Source organism: Mercenaria mercenaria, chromosome 10 (assembly GCF_021730395.1).
Source record: "Mercenaria mercenaria strain notata chromosome 10, MADL_Memer_1, whole genome shotgun sequence".
Classification (NCBI taxonomy): Eukaryota; Metazoa; Mollusca; class Bivalvia; order Venerida; family Veneridae; genus Mercenaria; species Mercenaria mercenaria.
The window spans coordinates 4,600,358-4,618,408 of record NC_069370.1 but is presented as its reverse complement, the minus strand read 5'-3'; the positions used below and the strand labels follow the sequence as shown (position 1 = coordinate 4,618,408).

The window sequence follows — 18,051 nt, the reverse complement described above, 5'->3', positions numbered from 1 at the left end:
TTACTGCTAGAGTGATTTCAACTTACAGCCAAAAATTAATATTATTTTAGAAACTTCTCCTTAAACTAAAATTACTTCTCAAAGGTTCTAAAAGAAAAAAAAACAAAGTTCACAGTGAACACCAGATTTGTCAAAATTATCTGCACCTAAGTTGTAAAATATAAAACCAGAATACTATATATTACAACTACAGAGTCATTTCAGCTTACCATCTTATTTTAAAATTTCTACTTAAACTAAAATTACTTCTCAAAGGTTCTAAAAAAACAAAAACAAAGTTCACAGTGAAAACCAGATTTGTCAAAATTATCTGCACCTAAGTTGTAAAATATAAAATCAAAATACTATATATTACAACTACAGAGTCATTTCAGCTTACCATCTTATTTTAAAATTTCTACTTAAACTAAAATTACTTCTCAAAGGTTCTAAAAAAAAAAAAAACAAAGTTCACAGTGAAAACCAGATTTGTCAAAATTATCTGCACCTAAGTTGTAAAATATAAAATCAAAATACTATATATTACAACTACAGAGTCATTTCAGCTTACCATCTTATTTTAAAATTTCTTCTAAAACTTAACATTACTTGTTAAAAGTTCTAAAAACAAAGTTCATCAGTGAACACTGAATTTATAAAATTTATCTCCTGAACAATTTTAAGCGTCTAAGTTGAAGTATTTGGAAGCAGGCTTTGGCAGAAAATTTTACTATATCAGAATTCTGAAGTATAAAGCAAAGTTTCTCTCTATCAGACAACATCTCAAAAGTGTTACAAACATTTCGTATTTCCACATACAAGTCCTCACGGATTTCATTGTATACCGGACAGTGCAGAAGGACATGGATCTCGTCCTCAACACACAAATTACAATTAAAACATGTTCTACTATTAACATCCAGATTTTCAAACCGACGAGTTTCAAGACGGATTGGTGCCACACCGCACCTAAATTTTGACAAAGCACTTCTATGATGAAATGGTAAATTATATTGCAAATATTTTTCAACACCAGGTTCTTTAAACAGTCTATAAGTTCTAAGTTTGTTACCACCACTACTTCTATTTGAGACATTCCTATTCAATAACATTTTCCATTTATCAAGTTCAATTGATACTAGTTCACTTTCTACCATGTCAACAACATTCTTTGCACTTAAAACTTGTGTGTTATTAACATCTACCTCAATGCTATTAAACATTTTACATATTCTGAAATACTGGTTTTTACACCTGGACGAAGCACTCCGTCTGGCCCAATCAAAGATCTTTTGGTTAAGCCTTCCATTATCCATATTTGACATTCTACAAAGCTGTCGTACAACCGACCCCCATTGCCGTACTATGGATGGTTTCCATCTCATTTCTTCAATTACCGCCACATTTGGGGTATATTTTCCGACCCCTAAGAAGTACCGCATTGCTCGATTCTGAATAGCGTTTATACAAGAGAAGGACTGGTCACCCCAAATAGAAGCACCATAGTTTAAAATAGGCCAAACCGTGCTGTCGTACAGCTTCGAAAATGTCGTGTATTGAAAACCCCCTACCTGTTTACTCTTTGATATGAGCAGACCAAGTAGACAGTGCTACTGACTTTGCCATTTCAGCATAATCCATAAACTCATTCAATATTAGACCCAAATATCTATAACTATGAACAATATCAATATTTTGGTTACATATTTTAAAGCTAAAAGATGTCAGATTTGTACTTTTAGTTCTAAAATGTATAATCTTTATACTAAGACTATTAAGTAAAATTTGCAGGTCTTCTGCCGTTTCAGCCAGTAGGACAACATCGTCCGCGTATAACATTATGCATACAATTTCATTATCTATCTTTAAACCAACATTTAGCTCTTTCAAATAATCTACCAGATCATTGATGTACATGTTAAATAAAATAGGTGATAACGAACAGCCCTGTTTCAAGCCACAGTTTACATTGAACCATGATGTATCAAAACCATTCACTCTAATACAACATTTTACATCTTTATAAAGAGAATGTACTGCTTAAAGTAGTCTACCCTTCAGACCTGATTTCTGTAACTTATCCCACAGTTTGCTTCGATTAATAAAATCATATGCTTTTCGGAAATCTATGAATGCTGCAAACGTACACTGTTTTTTAAGTTTTCTTGTCTCTATGATATCAGTAATCGAAGAAACATGGTCTTTGGTACTCCTACCCTTGACAAACCCATTATGCTCATCATTTATGATGTTATTTTCTTCACACCATTTGTAAATTCTTTCATTTAGTACACTGGCATATAACTTATACATGACTGGGGCCAGGGTAATGCCTCTGTAAGAAAGCGGGTCACGAGGATCTGCTGTAGAATTTTTTGGAACAGGTGTTATGACCCCTTTTGACCAATCAGACAGAACCATTCCATTGGTAAAACAGTGATTGTAGAGGTCTATCAACATTACCAAGGCTGTTTCATTTTTCAGTAAATCCACAGGAATATCATCGAACCCAGGTGCTTTACCATATTTTGCCTTTCTCAAGACATACAACACTTCCTCATGAGTAATAATACAATCAAACACTTCCTCAGAGACATCACCCAGCTCCAGACATGTACTTACCGGTTTACCCGCTACATTATCCTCATTGACAATATATGCCGGGTTTAACAGAGTGCAGAAATTAGACTTCCATTCCTCTAAAACAATTTCAGGATCTTTACTAACCATACCATCAACAACAACCTCAAAAGGAACATTTTTACGTCTCTCGGTACCAAGACCTATATTCCCAATCTTTTTCCAAAAATCATTACAATTAGTATCTGCTAGCCTTTCTATGTCATTTTGTACACTTCGAGAATAAGCACGTTTCTTACGCTGGACCAAACGATCGAAATCTTTTCTCTTTCACAAATATACATGTTTAAGATCCCTCTTTTGTAGTGTTTTGCATTTTAGCCAAGTTTTTTCGGCAACACTCACCTCGTTCCAAAGTAGAGTCAACTCATCAGTCCACCACGGTTTACCTCTACGTAACCTTTTGTTTGTACATTTGGACGAAGTGTACATAAGTGACCTAGAATTAAGTTTTACCTTCATATCGGAATAAATAGAACTAACAATTTTCCAGTAATTTGTATCTAGTGTTTGTTGATTACAAATACTATTTTCTAAATTAACAATTGCTGCATTTATTCTACCAATAACATCATTTGTGCATAAACAGTCTGGAGGTAAAACATTTGTTTCAAAAATGGTTTTATTACATGATAATTCTACAGCAGGGTTTACTGGAATATAGACATCTATGTCCAATTTCCATTTTAAAAAGGAATGGTCTGGCACGCCATTTGTAACATTAAAAACACACTGACTTTGTGAAACTAAATCTGTTGTTCTTAAAACTTCAAAATCCTTACAAAAATTTAACATTTCATACGGAACAATACAAAAATCAACCACCGAAGTGCCTTGTGGCCCTATAAATGTGAAATCATTTCTGATTGTATTACGGCCATTTAAAATACAGAAATAAGTATTTATCAGAAATTCAGTAACAGTGACTATTAAAATCCCCACAAACATACATACGATTTGCAAAATGTTGAAATTCAGCAATAGTACAAAGCAATTGGTCGAAAAACTCATTGACATCAATTTGTCTAGTTGAATTTTCAGGTGGCAAGTAGCACACACATGTATAAATACTGTATGTAGAATCTGACAAACTTGTAAGTTTAATCCACAATATACCCTCAAAGCTATCATCAACTGTTTCAATGTGAAACTCATCTAAAAGATTTTCTTTAACCAAAAACCCAACACCCCCGAGATCCCAATTTTGCCCGTTTATGTAAAGTAACCCTATTTTGGCCAATCCAAAAATGATTATCTAAAGAAATATTATCTTTTCCTTTTAACGAAGTGTATAATTTTTGCCCGCGCAATATTTGCATAGGCGCAAATTCATACCATGCAGTTAAGGGTTCTGTAACTGCCCATCATATTGATACCAATATTGTTAGTGCAATATTTTTACATGTGAAGCTGGAATTCCAATTGTTACTATTTAGTTTTCACATGATGAAAAATTTGCACTTGTACAAGCTAAAGGAGTGCAAATCTTGCACATAGGAACTGCATTTAAGTAGCAATATGAACATTATCAAAAGGAACACAACTGAACCGGATAGCGTTACAAAATTGGAACTCCATGGGAACTAGCATTTACTTATTATTTTTCAAAAACACATGTGTTTGGATTATCAACTTTGCGTCCCTTATTGAAATTATATAACAATGGTATTGCTACTTTTATTAAGAAATGAAATATTTCTTTCAGAGTTCATGCAAAATGAACAACAGAATAGGATCGGCAAATCCTCCACCCAACCCATCACCCCCACCCCCATTTGTTAACAAAATTATATTACAAATTGCACACATTTTGTTGCATTTAACATTAAAATCAGCTTCCCGGCTATTCTGTTCATCAGACGGCACAACTTGTATGTCACCCAAGGAACGTTTCCTGACTACACGCGGATTTCGTCAAAACAACGGCGCGTTTTCACTAAACAGCGTTGTCGTAACTTTTGCGCTTTTCCTTTATTGTTCATACAATTTGAAAATGAACGTCATTATTTTCAAAAGAAAAGAATAGGGCGAATGTAAATATTGATAAGTGAAGAAAAGGGATCCAATTGTTTCGAACAACCTTCTTTTTAACTTAATTAGTTTATACATATTTGATTTATATTAAATGCCAATAAACTCACGCAAAAAAATAAATCACGCCTTTCTCTACTGCTAACATCTCTCTTTTTCGGTTTTAATGCTCGTTATTACATAATTATGTCACTTTCATATATTTGTAACTCCGGAAGTGAACCGTGTGTAGTTTTAGCAACTGATCGAAATTACATTGATTTTGGAGCATAGCATGAGCTCCATTGCGTTTTAATTAATACGTGTAATACTTCTTTTTTAAACTATATCGTTCATACTGCGTCCTATATTTAGGCAAAGATATGCACATATTAGAACAAAATATGTTGTTAATTTTATTCGGTGAAAGTGAAACATTTATCAGAGTATCGGATATATAAAATATTTAAAGAAATAAGGGAACACCTAAAAACATAGTAATTATAAAATGAATATGATTTTGTAGAATTAGATATCTTTAGAGATAGGAACATCCTGTAAAGTATATCTTATTTATGTATAAAATAAAGAAAACAACAAATATTGTTCATATAAAGAAATATTTTACAAGTATCATTTCTCCATTTTATTAAAAAAATGAGAAATTCATAGATTATTATGTACCAAATAGAACATATCCATGCCCGAATGTTTTTAATGCTTCTTTCAAGGACTACTCTAATTTTACATTTATTTGTTATTATCAAAGTTGTCCAATACCAACATTGTGATGGAGAAACAAAATTTCTGTTACACGGATAACATGTATACTAGTTAATGTTGTCCGTTTGAAAAATAAACGAATTCATTACTAAATCTCCATCCAAAATCAATGTATTTGGTGTACTACATAATCAATATCAGGGTAATAGAAGAACACAATTACTTATTATCCACATTCCAATTTGTTTTTGAACATTCATGTCATGCATGTTTACGTAATAAAGGTCTGGTTGATTGATGCCCTTGCTTCGGACGGGCAGGTTGCAACAAAACTTACATGTTATGAACAAATGTATTCTCTCGGCTTGATACCACACCTCATTATTCAAAGACTATGTATTGCCTCATAGACATAAGACAATGTCATTTAACGCCCCACATGTTCATCATGGATACTAAACATACATGTACAATGTTTGATCTGATCATTTTATATCTATATAAAACCTTTAATGTCACGTATACACAAATAAAACTGACAGGAAGTACATCTTAGAATTTTTCATATCCACTAGGGAAATTAAAGCTTGTATGGTGTTGAAAGGTTAGAATTTTTTGTTTGATCTGACCGCCTTATACAAATGAATTTTACGTATCTCTATTGGACATTAAAACTGGTATGATGTTTAAAGGTAAGTATTTTTTGTTTGATCTGACCGCCTTATACAAATGAATTTTCATATCTCTATGGGGCATTAAAGCTGGTATGATGTTGAAAGGTTAAAATAAATTCGTATGTAATCTATTCTTTTAAATTAAGAAAAGTTGCATACTCAACTTAACTCTCCTCTTACAGATGAACAATATTGCCTTACCTTATCATGTTGATTAATATTCGCACGAATGAGCGCGCTGATATAGAATTGTTAAGAGGATGCCGCCCTGAAGAGATTGTTGGAAATACAGAACACAAACAAGCACATTTATAGCAGATTCGGTTTGAACGAGTCTGTTAATGAGAGGTAATGAAATGTGCAGTGTTTTCCACACTATTACCCCATGGGTTAAGACATGAAATGGAAGACGTATTTTATTACTTGTTTATTCATTTTTTTTTCATATTTTGTAATATGAAGGTCAAATACGTCACAGAAATTCAATGACACCTAAAATAATTTCGAAATCGTTCGAAGTCAATACTCCTACACATGTTCTAAACTGATAGAAATTATTGTGCATGAAGTACAATTCAAATCTAAGTTAAACTGATATTTATAAGTAATTTTATACTATGTATCATTAATGTTTTGATAAGTTCAAACGAAATCTGTGCATTTTGCGTGTTCAACGTTTTATGTTACATTTGTGTTACAGCTGTTGAATTAAAGTATCATGTACATTATATAAATCATTAGATATGTACAGTTTTTTTAAAATAATATATCCCTGAAATATTCTGAAATAAACAGAACACCATTTTCAGTTTCAGTTTAATACATGACATATTATGTTAACGTTTACATATGATACTTGTATTTATGCGCGGTTTCGCGGACAGAAATAACAAAAACCCCACATGGAACCAGTTCGGAACGTAATTCTAATACAATCAGTAAAATTGTAATGATAAATGTAAAACTCACCATTCGACAAATTAGTCCTAGTCACGTTGACAATGTTGTGTTTTCATGTTGATGCCAGCGCCAGCATGATAGCATGATATCACGACAGAACGATGACAAAACAAAAGTAGGACAACGAGACGATAATTTTTCTGTCATATTTGCTCCCTACTTTGTCATGACCTCGTGCTGGCGGAGCACCACGTGATAACCTGCGGACACTACAGACTATTCTGTTGATGGATAACCTTTGGATTGGCATGGGGGGTGAAAATACAAATGTGCAATTTCCAATAATACTAGTAAATGAAAGCAAGCACACGTCGCTAGGTACCCTAATGAGCCAAGAAGGTAACCTTTTCATCGTATATAATACCGTAGGTTAACAAATGTAATTTCTATTGTTATCGAGGTAGTATTAAGGCGACCATATAAAATTATGTCCTTCTACGAAGCGCATGTCAATTTGAAGGCGAAACAACTATATATAATATGATAATGTGATGTGTCCTCGTGTTGTCGCGTGGCGCTCTCGCCTGCACGATAGTACGACAATACAACAGAATGCTACTTTGTCAACATGAAGACACGACGAAATAGGCACCAACACGACAGAAAAAATGTCATGACCTCGTCCGACTTTTGTCGTGTCCTCTCGCTGGTGGGAGCGCCATTTAAACAAAATGATTTAATATATTTTCATTTTGGCTGGTACCAACACGACAGTATGACACGGCAGAAAGGAGGCAACATACGTCATGTCTTTCATTTTCATTGCATAACAGATTATTATTTAAACTGTAAAACCGTCTGTTTTTAAGAGCTAGCTTTGTTGTCGTTCCAAGAATAATGCCCATTTTTTTACATATAATCAAAGAGCATATGCCTGTAAAGACAGTATATATGTATACTGAAATAAAAAATATAATATTTTGAGCAATTTTAGCAAGTCTCTCAATTACAATTTACAATACCGATATGTAATTTATTTGTGCATATAAAACGTTGGCAATAACTGGACCGACTCTTGTTTTGATACCAATGCAGATTTTAAAATATTTTTACCTGTCAGTATTGAGCACGCCATTCAATAATTATTTAACGTTGCGCAGTAAAAATACACGTAACAAATGTATATAATTAACATTTTTCATCTGATTACAATAATATAATCATTTGAAATTTACACAGGGTGCAATTTGTTTCGAAACATTTTGGTGGTATATTGTATTTGGAACTATACATTAACAGTGTTTAAGGTCAAATCACCTTACGAAGTAAAACTATTGTACCTCCATATACTGTAAAAGCACATATTTTCGTTTTGTCCAGATTTCGCGAATTTGAAATTTTGAGTACTAGTATGTTCGCGAGGTTTAATATTCGCGAAATTGTTAAAATGATATCCTACTTTACTTTGAATTATACACATTGTAAATATTTATGCAAGGATTAATTTTCGCGAGATGTAGGGCCCCGTGAATATAGCGAAAATTAAACCCTCGCGAAATTTCTGCTTTTACAGTAATGAGGACGGGAAACAAAATATATCTGTCCTTGCTTCGGAAGAGTGCGAGACACCACACCGATAAAGAAGTAACATCAAAAAGCAATCAAAGCGAATTGTTATATGTCAATCAAACGGAGAAAATGTATTTATTTTACATAAATTGGTATAAACGACAAATATGTCTTGTTTGATCATAACTGATAAAAGAAACAAATAAGATCATCTGCCTTGTATTGCGATGCACCATGGTTTACTCATCAGTTTTGTTTTCCCTTATGTAAAACTGTATATGTAAAGTCATAAACAAATACAGAAATATTTGTAGTCTGCCAACTGTCTAACTAGACTATACTATATTAATGTAGCTATGTGTTATTTCTGTTCACATTTTAATGTATTAGTATTTGATGAGCAAACTCTCTGAATTTGTCTGTAGAATGATAATATTCCAGTATCACTTAGGGTTAACTTTGAGTAAAGTAACAATTCAATATATCTGTTTATTATATACCTATATAAATTCTGTAAAAAAAAATCGGCTTGTATTTCACAATTAAATATGAACAGGCAGAAAAAAATCCGTATTGTACTTTTTAAATTCCGTATTGTACCTTTTTTATTGTATGCTGCCGGACTACTTTCATTAATATGCATGACGTGACACAGTTCTATAAATAGCACACATAAAAACTTCACTTAGTTCCATTTTAATATCGATGAACTGTTTATTGAAGATTTCATTCAATAACATAACAACAAACAAAAAGTAGAGGTATATAATAAAAGGGTCATTATAACAGTAGCTAGATCTGGGATTTTGTATTCGGCTCTCGGGATTGTGCAAGGTCGGACTTGCGCGCCTCGTGAGATCCGATCTGGCAAAAATCCACTAAAACCGAATACAGCATCCCAGATCGAGCTGCTGTTATAATAACCCTATTATATTTCGTTCTTCTGTGCCGGACGCAGAGCCGGATGAAAGCCCTGAGTTATATTTCTTTAATTGGTAAATATAAACAAATGACTTGAGTCAGTCTCCAACAATCTGTCACACTGACTGTAAATAACATTTCAGCAAAATATTTGATTACAGAACTCAGAACTCATGTTTTCGAAACAAAATAGGACAAGGATCAATTGGCCCTTACCCTGCGAAATTTCTATAATGAACTGGTCCATCATTCAATCTGGACAGTACCATTAACTGTTAGAAGAGGTGCTTGTCAAAAAGATACTAACTGTATGGCGAACATTGCAGATCATGGTCAGATTTTTCTATTTTGATAAGAATGTGAAACTGTAACTGAATATATATTTTTGATCTTAAGATTTTATTGTTTTATTATATTTTACGATTGTTTGTTTTATCACTTCCATGAAGTTTTCTTTCACATTTTAATTAATCCATTCGTTATTCTAAAATATTCAGACTGATCTTCCAGGCTCTGATCATGTTTTTAGAAGAAAAGGGACATAATTATACAAATTTTGAAAAGCCTCGGGAGTTATCTCATGTGAACAAAGCGTGGGGTCTGAACACCAGACCAGAAGTATCCCGCATTTATTTTAATTTATTATCGAGTTGTTCTTGGCTATTGTGTTACTCACGAGAAAATAGAAATGCTATATGTTACTTTTGCCTATTATTATCGTCATAAGGTTGTTGTCAGACCCTCAGTTAAGTTCGTCAGTGTTATATATTTGCCGTCTGATTTTCCCGAACTACTGTTGTGAGAGCCTAATGTGTTTAGTTCACGCTTTCTTGATATATAGCAGCGATTACAGTGAAACTTTGAAACATTGAACGAACTCTTGGGGAGAGAAGAATAAAAATTGAAATAGTCAAAAAGATAAAATATTGCAAAGATCTTAAAATCACGTTTTTGTATATTGATTGAACAAAGAATGTTATTTCCATTTTCCCCATTCTAAAATATATTCTGTTTAGTGATTAAGTTACCATAATCCAAATAAGTCTTATTTACACCACCGTAATGAACTTCGTTGTCTTTGTACTACCACAAATTATATTAGATTCTAATGAGTATTTGAAAATACATGAAAACGCAAAGAAATAATTTTGAAATGAACTGTTTTGACTTCAATGTCCTACTTTCTTAGTAAATTCATCGCAATGCCACTAAACAAATATGATTATGAAATATTACTATACCTGCCGTCGCTGCTACCTTTAATGGATGTGATATATCATAACGTGCTTCCGTTTAAGAACCTAAATTGCGTATCACTCGTTCAAGGACATTGATGATTTTAACCTTATTTTCTCACTTAAAGAGAAAGAAATAGCTATGTTTTCATAAAAGTCTGAGCTCACTATCACCTTAACTACAAACGTATTTGTCCTCTACTATGGAACACATTTCTTTGGGCCAATATAACTAAACTATAAGGGTATTAATATTTATCTATAAGACATGATCAATACATAAATATCACTAAACTGAAGTGCTCTGATATATTTTAAATTTATTTTTCTATATCAGATTAAGGAAATAAAACACATTTTTTCAGTTGTTCAAGACATTCGTTAAATTTAATGAATCGTTAACTTAACATTCGTAAATTTTGAATTTTAAGTCAGCTAAAGGACAGTTAAATTTTCAGTTGTTTTATGCACTTTTAAAATTTTCGTTGAGATGTTCGAAGTGTTATATCCGTTAATAAAGCGTTAAGAATTTAAAAGTGGCATCATATTCCATCATACGCCACTAAATTTACACTTCCTGTTGCAACATTGAAAATGTCACCTGCTATTGTTGGTGTGCGTAAACATATTCCGAACCCATTCGCTAAGGTAAAAAATGAGCTTAAACTGTTTAGAGGTACTTAATGAAAATTCCATGAAAATCTGTGCTTATTTGTCATAGGAATCAGATCTCTTGAATGTCGGGTCTCACTGGCAGAGTTCCACAATGTTCTTTTCGTCAGAAAAAAGAAGTGGTCAAAATGGCAGAGTTCCACAATGTACATGTATAATTTCCCGTGATTGTTTTCGTATACACTGAACACCAAGTCTTAGAGGTGGAACAAACCAAACAATTGAACCTCTTCATCTAAAAATCAGTGCGTTTATTTAAGAAAAAAACCCTTCTTTTTGTACGTTTAGTATAGGTTAGTGTTAGTTAGTAAGCATTTATCAAATTAAATTGGTCTGGCGCGGCGCAGTTTAGTGTTTGAAATTATTTTTTGTTTGTTAATTTAATCTCCGCCTACAGTATGTGACTTACCGGGTTAATAAACGACTGGAAGTAAATGTTGATTTACCAAAATAAATCTTCCGATAATTTGAAAAATACTGCAATGTCATTGGACAAAAAATGATTTAAAACACTAATACGCGTATAAACAACAATGGGACTTCTTGTAAATCCAATGAATCGCGCTAGCGATCTTTGATGATTTGCAAGAAGTCCAAATATGGTTTATACCCTATAAACATCAAAAAAGCATTTAATTCTTATATTTACATTTTTACGGTAGCTTTCTACGAAAAGAAGTAGTTTGCATTCTAGAAGTATCAGAAAATCAAAATAAATATCAGGATTTCGATCATTTCAACATCTAAACAGAACAGCCAAAAGGATCCGCTTACGTTCAATTGTAATCTGCCGTTTGATAAAAATACAGTTCCTGGTTTTTAAATAAACTATTGTTAAATCTAGTGAAAAATCATAGAGTCGTGTCGTATCTCATTCTTGACTGACCAAACGTCACTATCACCACATGTACTGAAAAGGATCCGTCTTTATTTTGTACTCACGTGAGCCATTTTAGAAGTAAACTTATTTCAACCTCTTTACATACTTTATAATTGCTTACTTCTGCTATGTCTTGCTAAACTGATTTTCTGCTATCAACTCTCAAAACGGTTTTAACATTTTTGTCTCCTGTGTAGGCCATACTGCTTTGCCCTTCCAGGCTTTAACAGAAGTACTGTCAAAATCTCTGTGTACGGCCTAAAGTGTCCTCCATGTGGAACTCAATCTGCTTTCGGATTTTGATTAGTAATTGACAACGGAGCTATCGTCATTTCCATTTATGTATTTAGCAATACCAGCTCCACTGACGTCGCAAAGAAAGTTACTTGAACATATTTTATTTGTTCTAGCTCAGTACCGATTTTTCAACTACAAAGCAATCTTATTTTTCATTCCAAACTATATTTTGTAAAAATGCCCTTGAATTTTAACACGACCCAATCTGGCATAACTGACAACATACTTTTACAGTAACCTTGACTTTAGTTAGTCTTACTACTGGCTCAAACACTGACTGCATAGAGGTCAGTCTCCTTATCAAACGTATAAGGGGCATTAAAGCTGCTGACTCCGAATCACTTGTATCTTACTAATGTGGTTTCGAAACTTTCCTTAAGGTGCAAACTTTTTTCACGTGAGAAAGCCATCTAGTTGCCTTATAGAAGGTCGGTGGTTCTACCCTGGTGCCTATCCCATGCCTGAAACAATGCGTGGTGATACACATGGTATTTTCCTATCAATCTATCAAACAAACGTGCGTTTTTGTCCGTTTGTTTTTGTTTTTGCATACGATCTTCTGTTCTGTGACCATAATCTACCTACAAGCATCCTATAAAAAGCCTAGTAAGACGATACTTTGGCATTGGTAACTATTGACATTTGAAGTCAGAAGCCAGTAACGCTGTACAGAACGAACGCTGGTATCTCCACCGAGTCACAGCTATTCTAAAACGCGTAGTAAATATAAATCCTGCTATTGAAATTCCAAACGGAAGCAAATAAAACACCAAAATATACATAAAAATGCCTTTGACCGTTATACTCCCATGAAAGATCTAAATATATTCTTATGTTCGTGAAAAGTCGTTTTGGTTAACGCCCGTTTCATATCAAAAGGAAACAAATTGGCCCAAGTTGAAAAAGGTTGCTTAGCAACCGACTGATCTTGTAAACAACATTAATGTTTGAAAAACATGAGATTAATGTGTCTGTAATCTAATACGAGACGGGCTTTACCTGATTTCCCATCAGCCATTTTAAGAGGATTTACATTTGTAAGGCATATCTTGAAACTCGGCAATACAAACCTTCTAAAGTTCAACTTAATCTCATCTAGCACAAACGAGGAGTCTCTGGCCCATTTATAATCCTTTAGACGTACAGAAATAGGAGTACTTCTAAATGGCAATTTTAGCCTGGTTCCTCTAAATCTAAAATGTATTGATTAGCCACAGCAGCTTGAACGTATTCAAGATTTTCAACTTACCAGCTGGCGTAATTGATATTTGTCAAGTGCCGTATTCTTTGACACTCTTAACATTTTCTAACAGTGTATAATACAGTTTTACTTATAGGTGAATCTATATCCGCTTTGACTTCATCACCTATCATGGCTTTACATTCAGCCCGTCAATGTCCTGGCCGCCCACAACGGAAGCAAGTACTGTGTAACTTCTGAAAACCACACACCCAAGGGACCAGATGATAAGTCCGGGTTTTGGGAGTTTCCGAGGTATGGGGTGATTTGGATTGTTTTCTAAGGACAGCTCAGTTCTACGACATTTCGATGGGTTTCCGTCCCAGAGCAGACGGGTTCCATCCTAGCGTAAACTGCATTCCTTGATTCTTTATTTGCAACAGTATTGATGTAGACGAAAATTTCATGTTTGTTGATAGGGAGGGTAACGAAGACCAAAAAAAAACATGTGCCCGGCCTGCCCAGTACGGGATTAATACTAACTTTAATGTAACTTAGCTTAAGTTACAAATTATTATATTTTATAATATTTCTGGTAATTAAAATTGTATGCATGTAATGCTGCTGATATATGATGCTGCATCCATCTTTGACAATTTGTAACACAAACATTTTTTTACAAACCTTCTCGATACCGTTTTGTAATCCGAAGATATATTTACCGCATGTTTTAGGCCATTAAGCAACGACTTCTTGGTCAAGAACCCGCTCGCAGCATTACTGCATTTGGTCAACATGCGACATAATCTCATTCAGAATTTTATTTTGTGCGTTTATTCGCTGCCAGACTTCTTATATAGACATACTAAATATTGTATTTCCTCACCACATATATGCTCAAACACTAGGAAAATATTTTTCTGGCGTGTGTCAGAGATACGAGCTTTTTCTGTTTCTGTTTTGAGTTTGTTTTTACTGTGAAATTAACTCGTTTAAAAAATTCACTAAATGAATGCGTACTTTCGCGCCCTTTTCAACACTGGGCTCAGATTATAGCTTGACTAAAATATTACGACGTTTTTAATCGTCACCCGTCCGGTTAATTTATGTGAATATTATTGTGGCTTTTTGTGCTGAGGTGACGAATTTATTTCAAACATATTACTTAAAAAATTACCCGCACAAAACTATCAGGAAAAGCTTTTACAATATTGTGGTTAGAAAAAATCTGCACTATTCTAAATAATTGACTGACAGTTATTTTTCTTGCATAACCATCTACCAGAACTGTTCATGCAAGCGATCTAACTCAGGTGAGCGATCTAAGACCATCATGACCCTCTTGTAATAGATTCGATATCATCCTGAACTATGCGCATAAATATGTTATTGATTCACTTTTATCAAATAAGAGAAATAAATGTGTAGTTGATAGATGAAGAAAGACTGTGATTTAAATGATTTCACACTAACGTTCTAGCAATTTCATAGAAAGTAGATAAGTCTGGTGTGTGTTATATGCAAACTAAAACTAAGATAATATGAATTTAAAATAGCACTGTCTGAGACATCTGAGAGACTTTTTTCTTGTGGAACTGAACTTCTGAGACATATTAAAGAAATAAAACAAATAATATTGAACATTAATTCCCAGTTCGTTCACGCATAGCATTCCGGCAATATATAAGAACTTCAGACAGGCTTGACAGGGAAAACAGCATATTTTCTGTAGATAGTAGCTTAAAGCCGAAGCAGTATTGTATAACCCCCTATTTAATATGCAGCAAGCCAGACGTATGCCCTAGATCAGAACGACCGGACATCTATTTCCATGATAGTCCTGTGTACAAGGATTAGATTCAAACATGATAGTTGTAAATGAATTCAATCCATAGTCCTGTGTACAAGGATTAGATTCAAACATGATAGTTATAAATGAATTCAAATTTTGTAGTGTGAATTTATATTTGGCAATTTCAAAAAAAAGTTGTTTAAGTGAAACAAATGTTTATGTTTGCTATGGTGTCTCTTATACACCAGATATGATGTGTCCTTAGTACGTAAAGATTGAAAAAAGTATTTTCATATCTATAAATTTGCACATGTTTCGTGCTGAATATTAAACAAATCTAAATCAATCACCAACCAAAGTTGTAGCTCAAATCGGTTTCAATTTATCAATTTTAAAGTTATACATATATTAAGAACAGTCATAACTTTTAGTTTTGTGATTCCTTGCCAAAATCATAACAATAAGACGGACGTAGGTATATGTTAGACGCATGACTACTTTATGTTCTTGGTCTCCGTGGCCAAGTGTTATAGGTCGCTGACTTCTGATCAATTGCCCTACACCGCTGTTGGTTCGAAACCTAGAATGGAGTGTAAAACTGTTTCACGTGAATGACATATCTAGCTGACTTACGGAAGGTCGGTGGTCTTACCAAGTTACCCGTCAGTGCTTTTAACAATGCCTGGAGGTCATCTGGGTTCTTCTGTGACTACGAAATACTAGAAAGTCAGCATATGACCCATAATTGTGTCATTGTGACGTTAAACCTTACATAAACAAAACTATGAAAAACTTTATAAAGTTAAATTGCAGAAATGGTAACAAAATGAGATAAGCAGCAAGCACGGCGGTGGAATGTTAAAAAAGATCAGGTACTATTTAAGTTTTAAGCTTTTGTCATGAAATTTCACATGGAAGTGGCTGCTTGACTCTCCTTTGACTATTACCGAGCTTAAATATTGTTCTGCTAGTACTTCAACTCAGGACCGGGGACAGTTGTTGAGTTTGGTTAGCACAAAGTAAACGAAGTCATAAAATTCTATTTTCGACACAAGTGAAGAGGCGAAGACAACGTTCAATCACAGTTTTTATTCAGACGTTCCATTGATTAAACGGCAGAAGGTCATAAAATATTCATAAGTTCCGCATGTCTCTTGAAGATACAATACTATGACCCCTGTAAAGTCTGCTTAGGTCAGGTTTAAATTTTATTTTATTTTCAGCGTTCATAAGGGCGTGTCTCTATACCCGTTTTTATGTTATGGATATACAGGATAACGGTTTGACCAAGTAGAAATTGGTATTCAAATATGAGAATCAAGAACTGAAGCAAAATATGAATAAATTTCGTGACAAGTTGGTTAAATTTTGATAAAGCTTCACTTCCGTACGTAGAATATTACGTAACTGGCAAAAATGATTATACTTTATCATATATTCCAACAATTAACATGGAAAAAAAACGTTTTTTTTTCTTTTTAACTATATACAAAACTTATGTCATATACATCAGAAAGAAACGATAAAAATCATGTATATGTATGCTTTTTTCTATGATGTTTAGATATTTCCCCGATTTGTGTTTCATTTTGCCAGGGGCCATAACTCTACTGCCGCCTTGACTGTTTCAGTTCTAAGGTGTTTGATACAGTAAAAACATGCTTAAACATGAATAAGAAGTTATCTGGTATTGTATTCATTCATGGCTACACTACCGAAACCTACACTTTCTTTACTCTCGGTCGTCTTTCTTGTAAACGGACATCTCTTCTTCAATGCATTTGCCTTCGCCTTAGAAAGAAACCGACCAGCAGTTCGCTTTTTACCAACTGAAACATTTTCACAACCAGGTTGTTTCAGTTAACGCGAATTATTCGATACCGTCTGAGACTAACTAAACATTCTATTTTACGAAAAACAAAATATATAGGTAACAGACTGGCTGCTGCGCAATAGGTTGCGCAGCAACAACTGCCGGAAACGTCCTTAAAGGATTTCATGTTGCTGTCTTTGCTATGGAGAACTACTGAAAATGAAGACACAAAACCGGTTTATAGTTTATGTGCGCTCTCTGTATACGTCAACGGCATGATAACTTTTACCTAATCAAATGTGAGTTTACACAAACGAACAATGATGTCGGAGCAAACGAAGTAAATGAATGTTGCGGATTTAAAAAAAATCGATATCTCTGTGCTATATTTTCCGCTAACTATACGGGAACCGTACGTAGCGAAATGCGTATCATGCGCACCATTTCATTTCATTATAGTAAGTATGACGTAAGTATGATGGTTGATCCAAAAGTAATGTACCCGGAGCCATGAAAACTTGTGTATTTAATAGAAAACAACAAAACGTCCTACCTAAGATCTTTGATCTATCGCAGTATTTTCTGAAAATACCATAAAAATTCATTGCTAACTGGTCAAAATATCGACATGTACGTAGAGCATGTTAACCGTGATCGGCGCACGTCATTGACATTATTGCGTCAAACATTTATTACTTGCTCACTATGCAATAACAAACTTTAGCACTTAATGGCGAACTTTAAACTGCAAGCTTGTCAGTGCAGT

At 33.8% G+C, this 18,051-nt stretch overlaps 1 protein-coding gene across 1 annotated transcript; it reads right to left on the bottom strand.

The window, feature by feature from the left end:
- Positions 1 to 2,019: 2,019 nt before the first annotated feature.
- Positions 2,020 to 3,081, bottom strand: LOC123560975 (uncharacterized). Its single transcript, XM_045353125.2, has 2 exons — positions 3,076 to 3,081; positions 2,020 to 2,859 (listed from the first exon to the last, which is right to left on the bottom strand). Exons 1-2 carry the CDS (start codon positions 3,079 to 3,081, stop codon positions 2,020 to 2,022), a joined length of 846 nt encoding a protein of 281 aa, XP_045209060.2.
- Between the last annotated feature and the right edge of the window lie 14,970 nt (positions 3,082 to 18,051).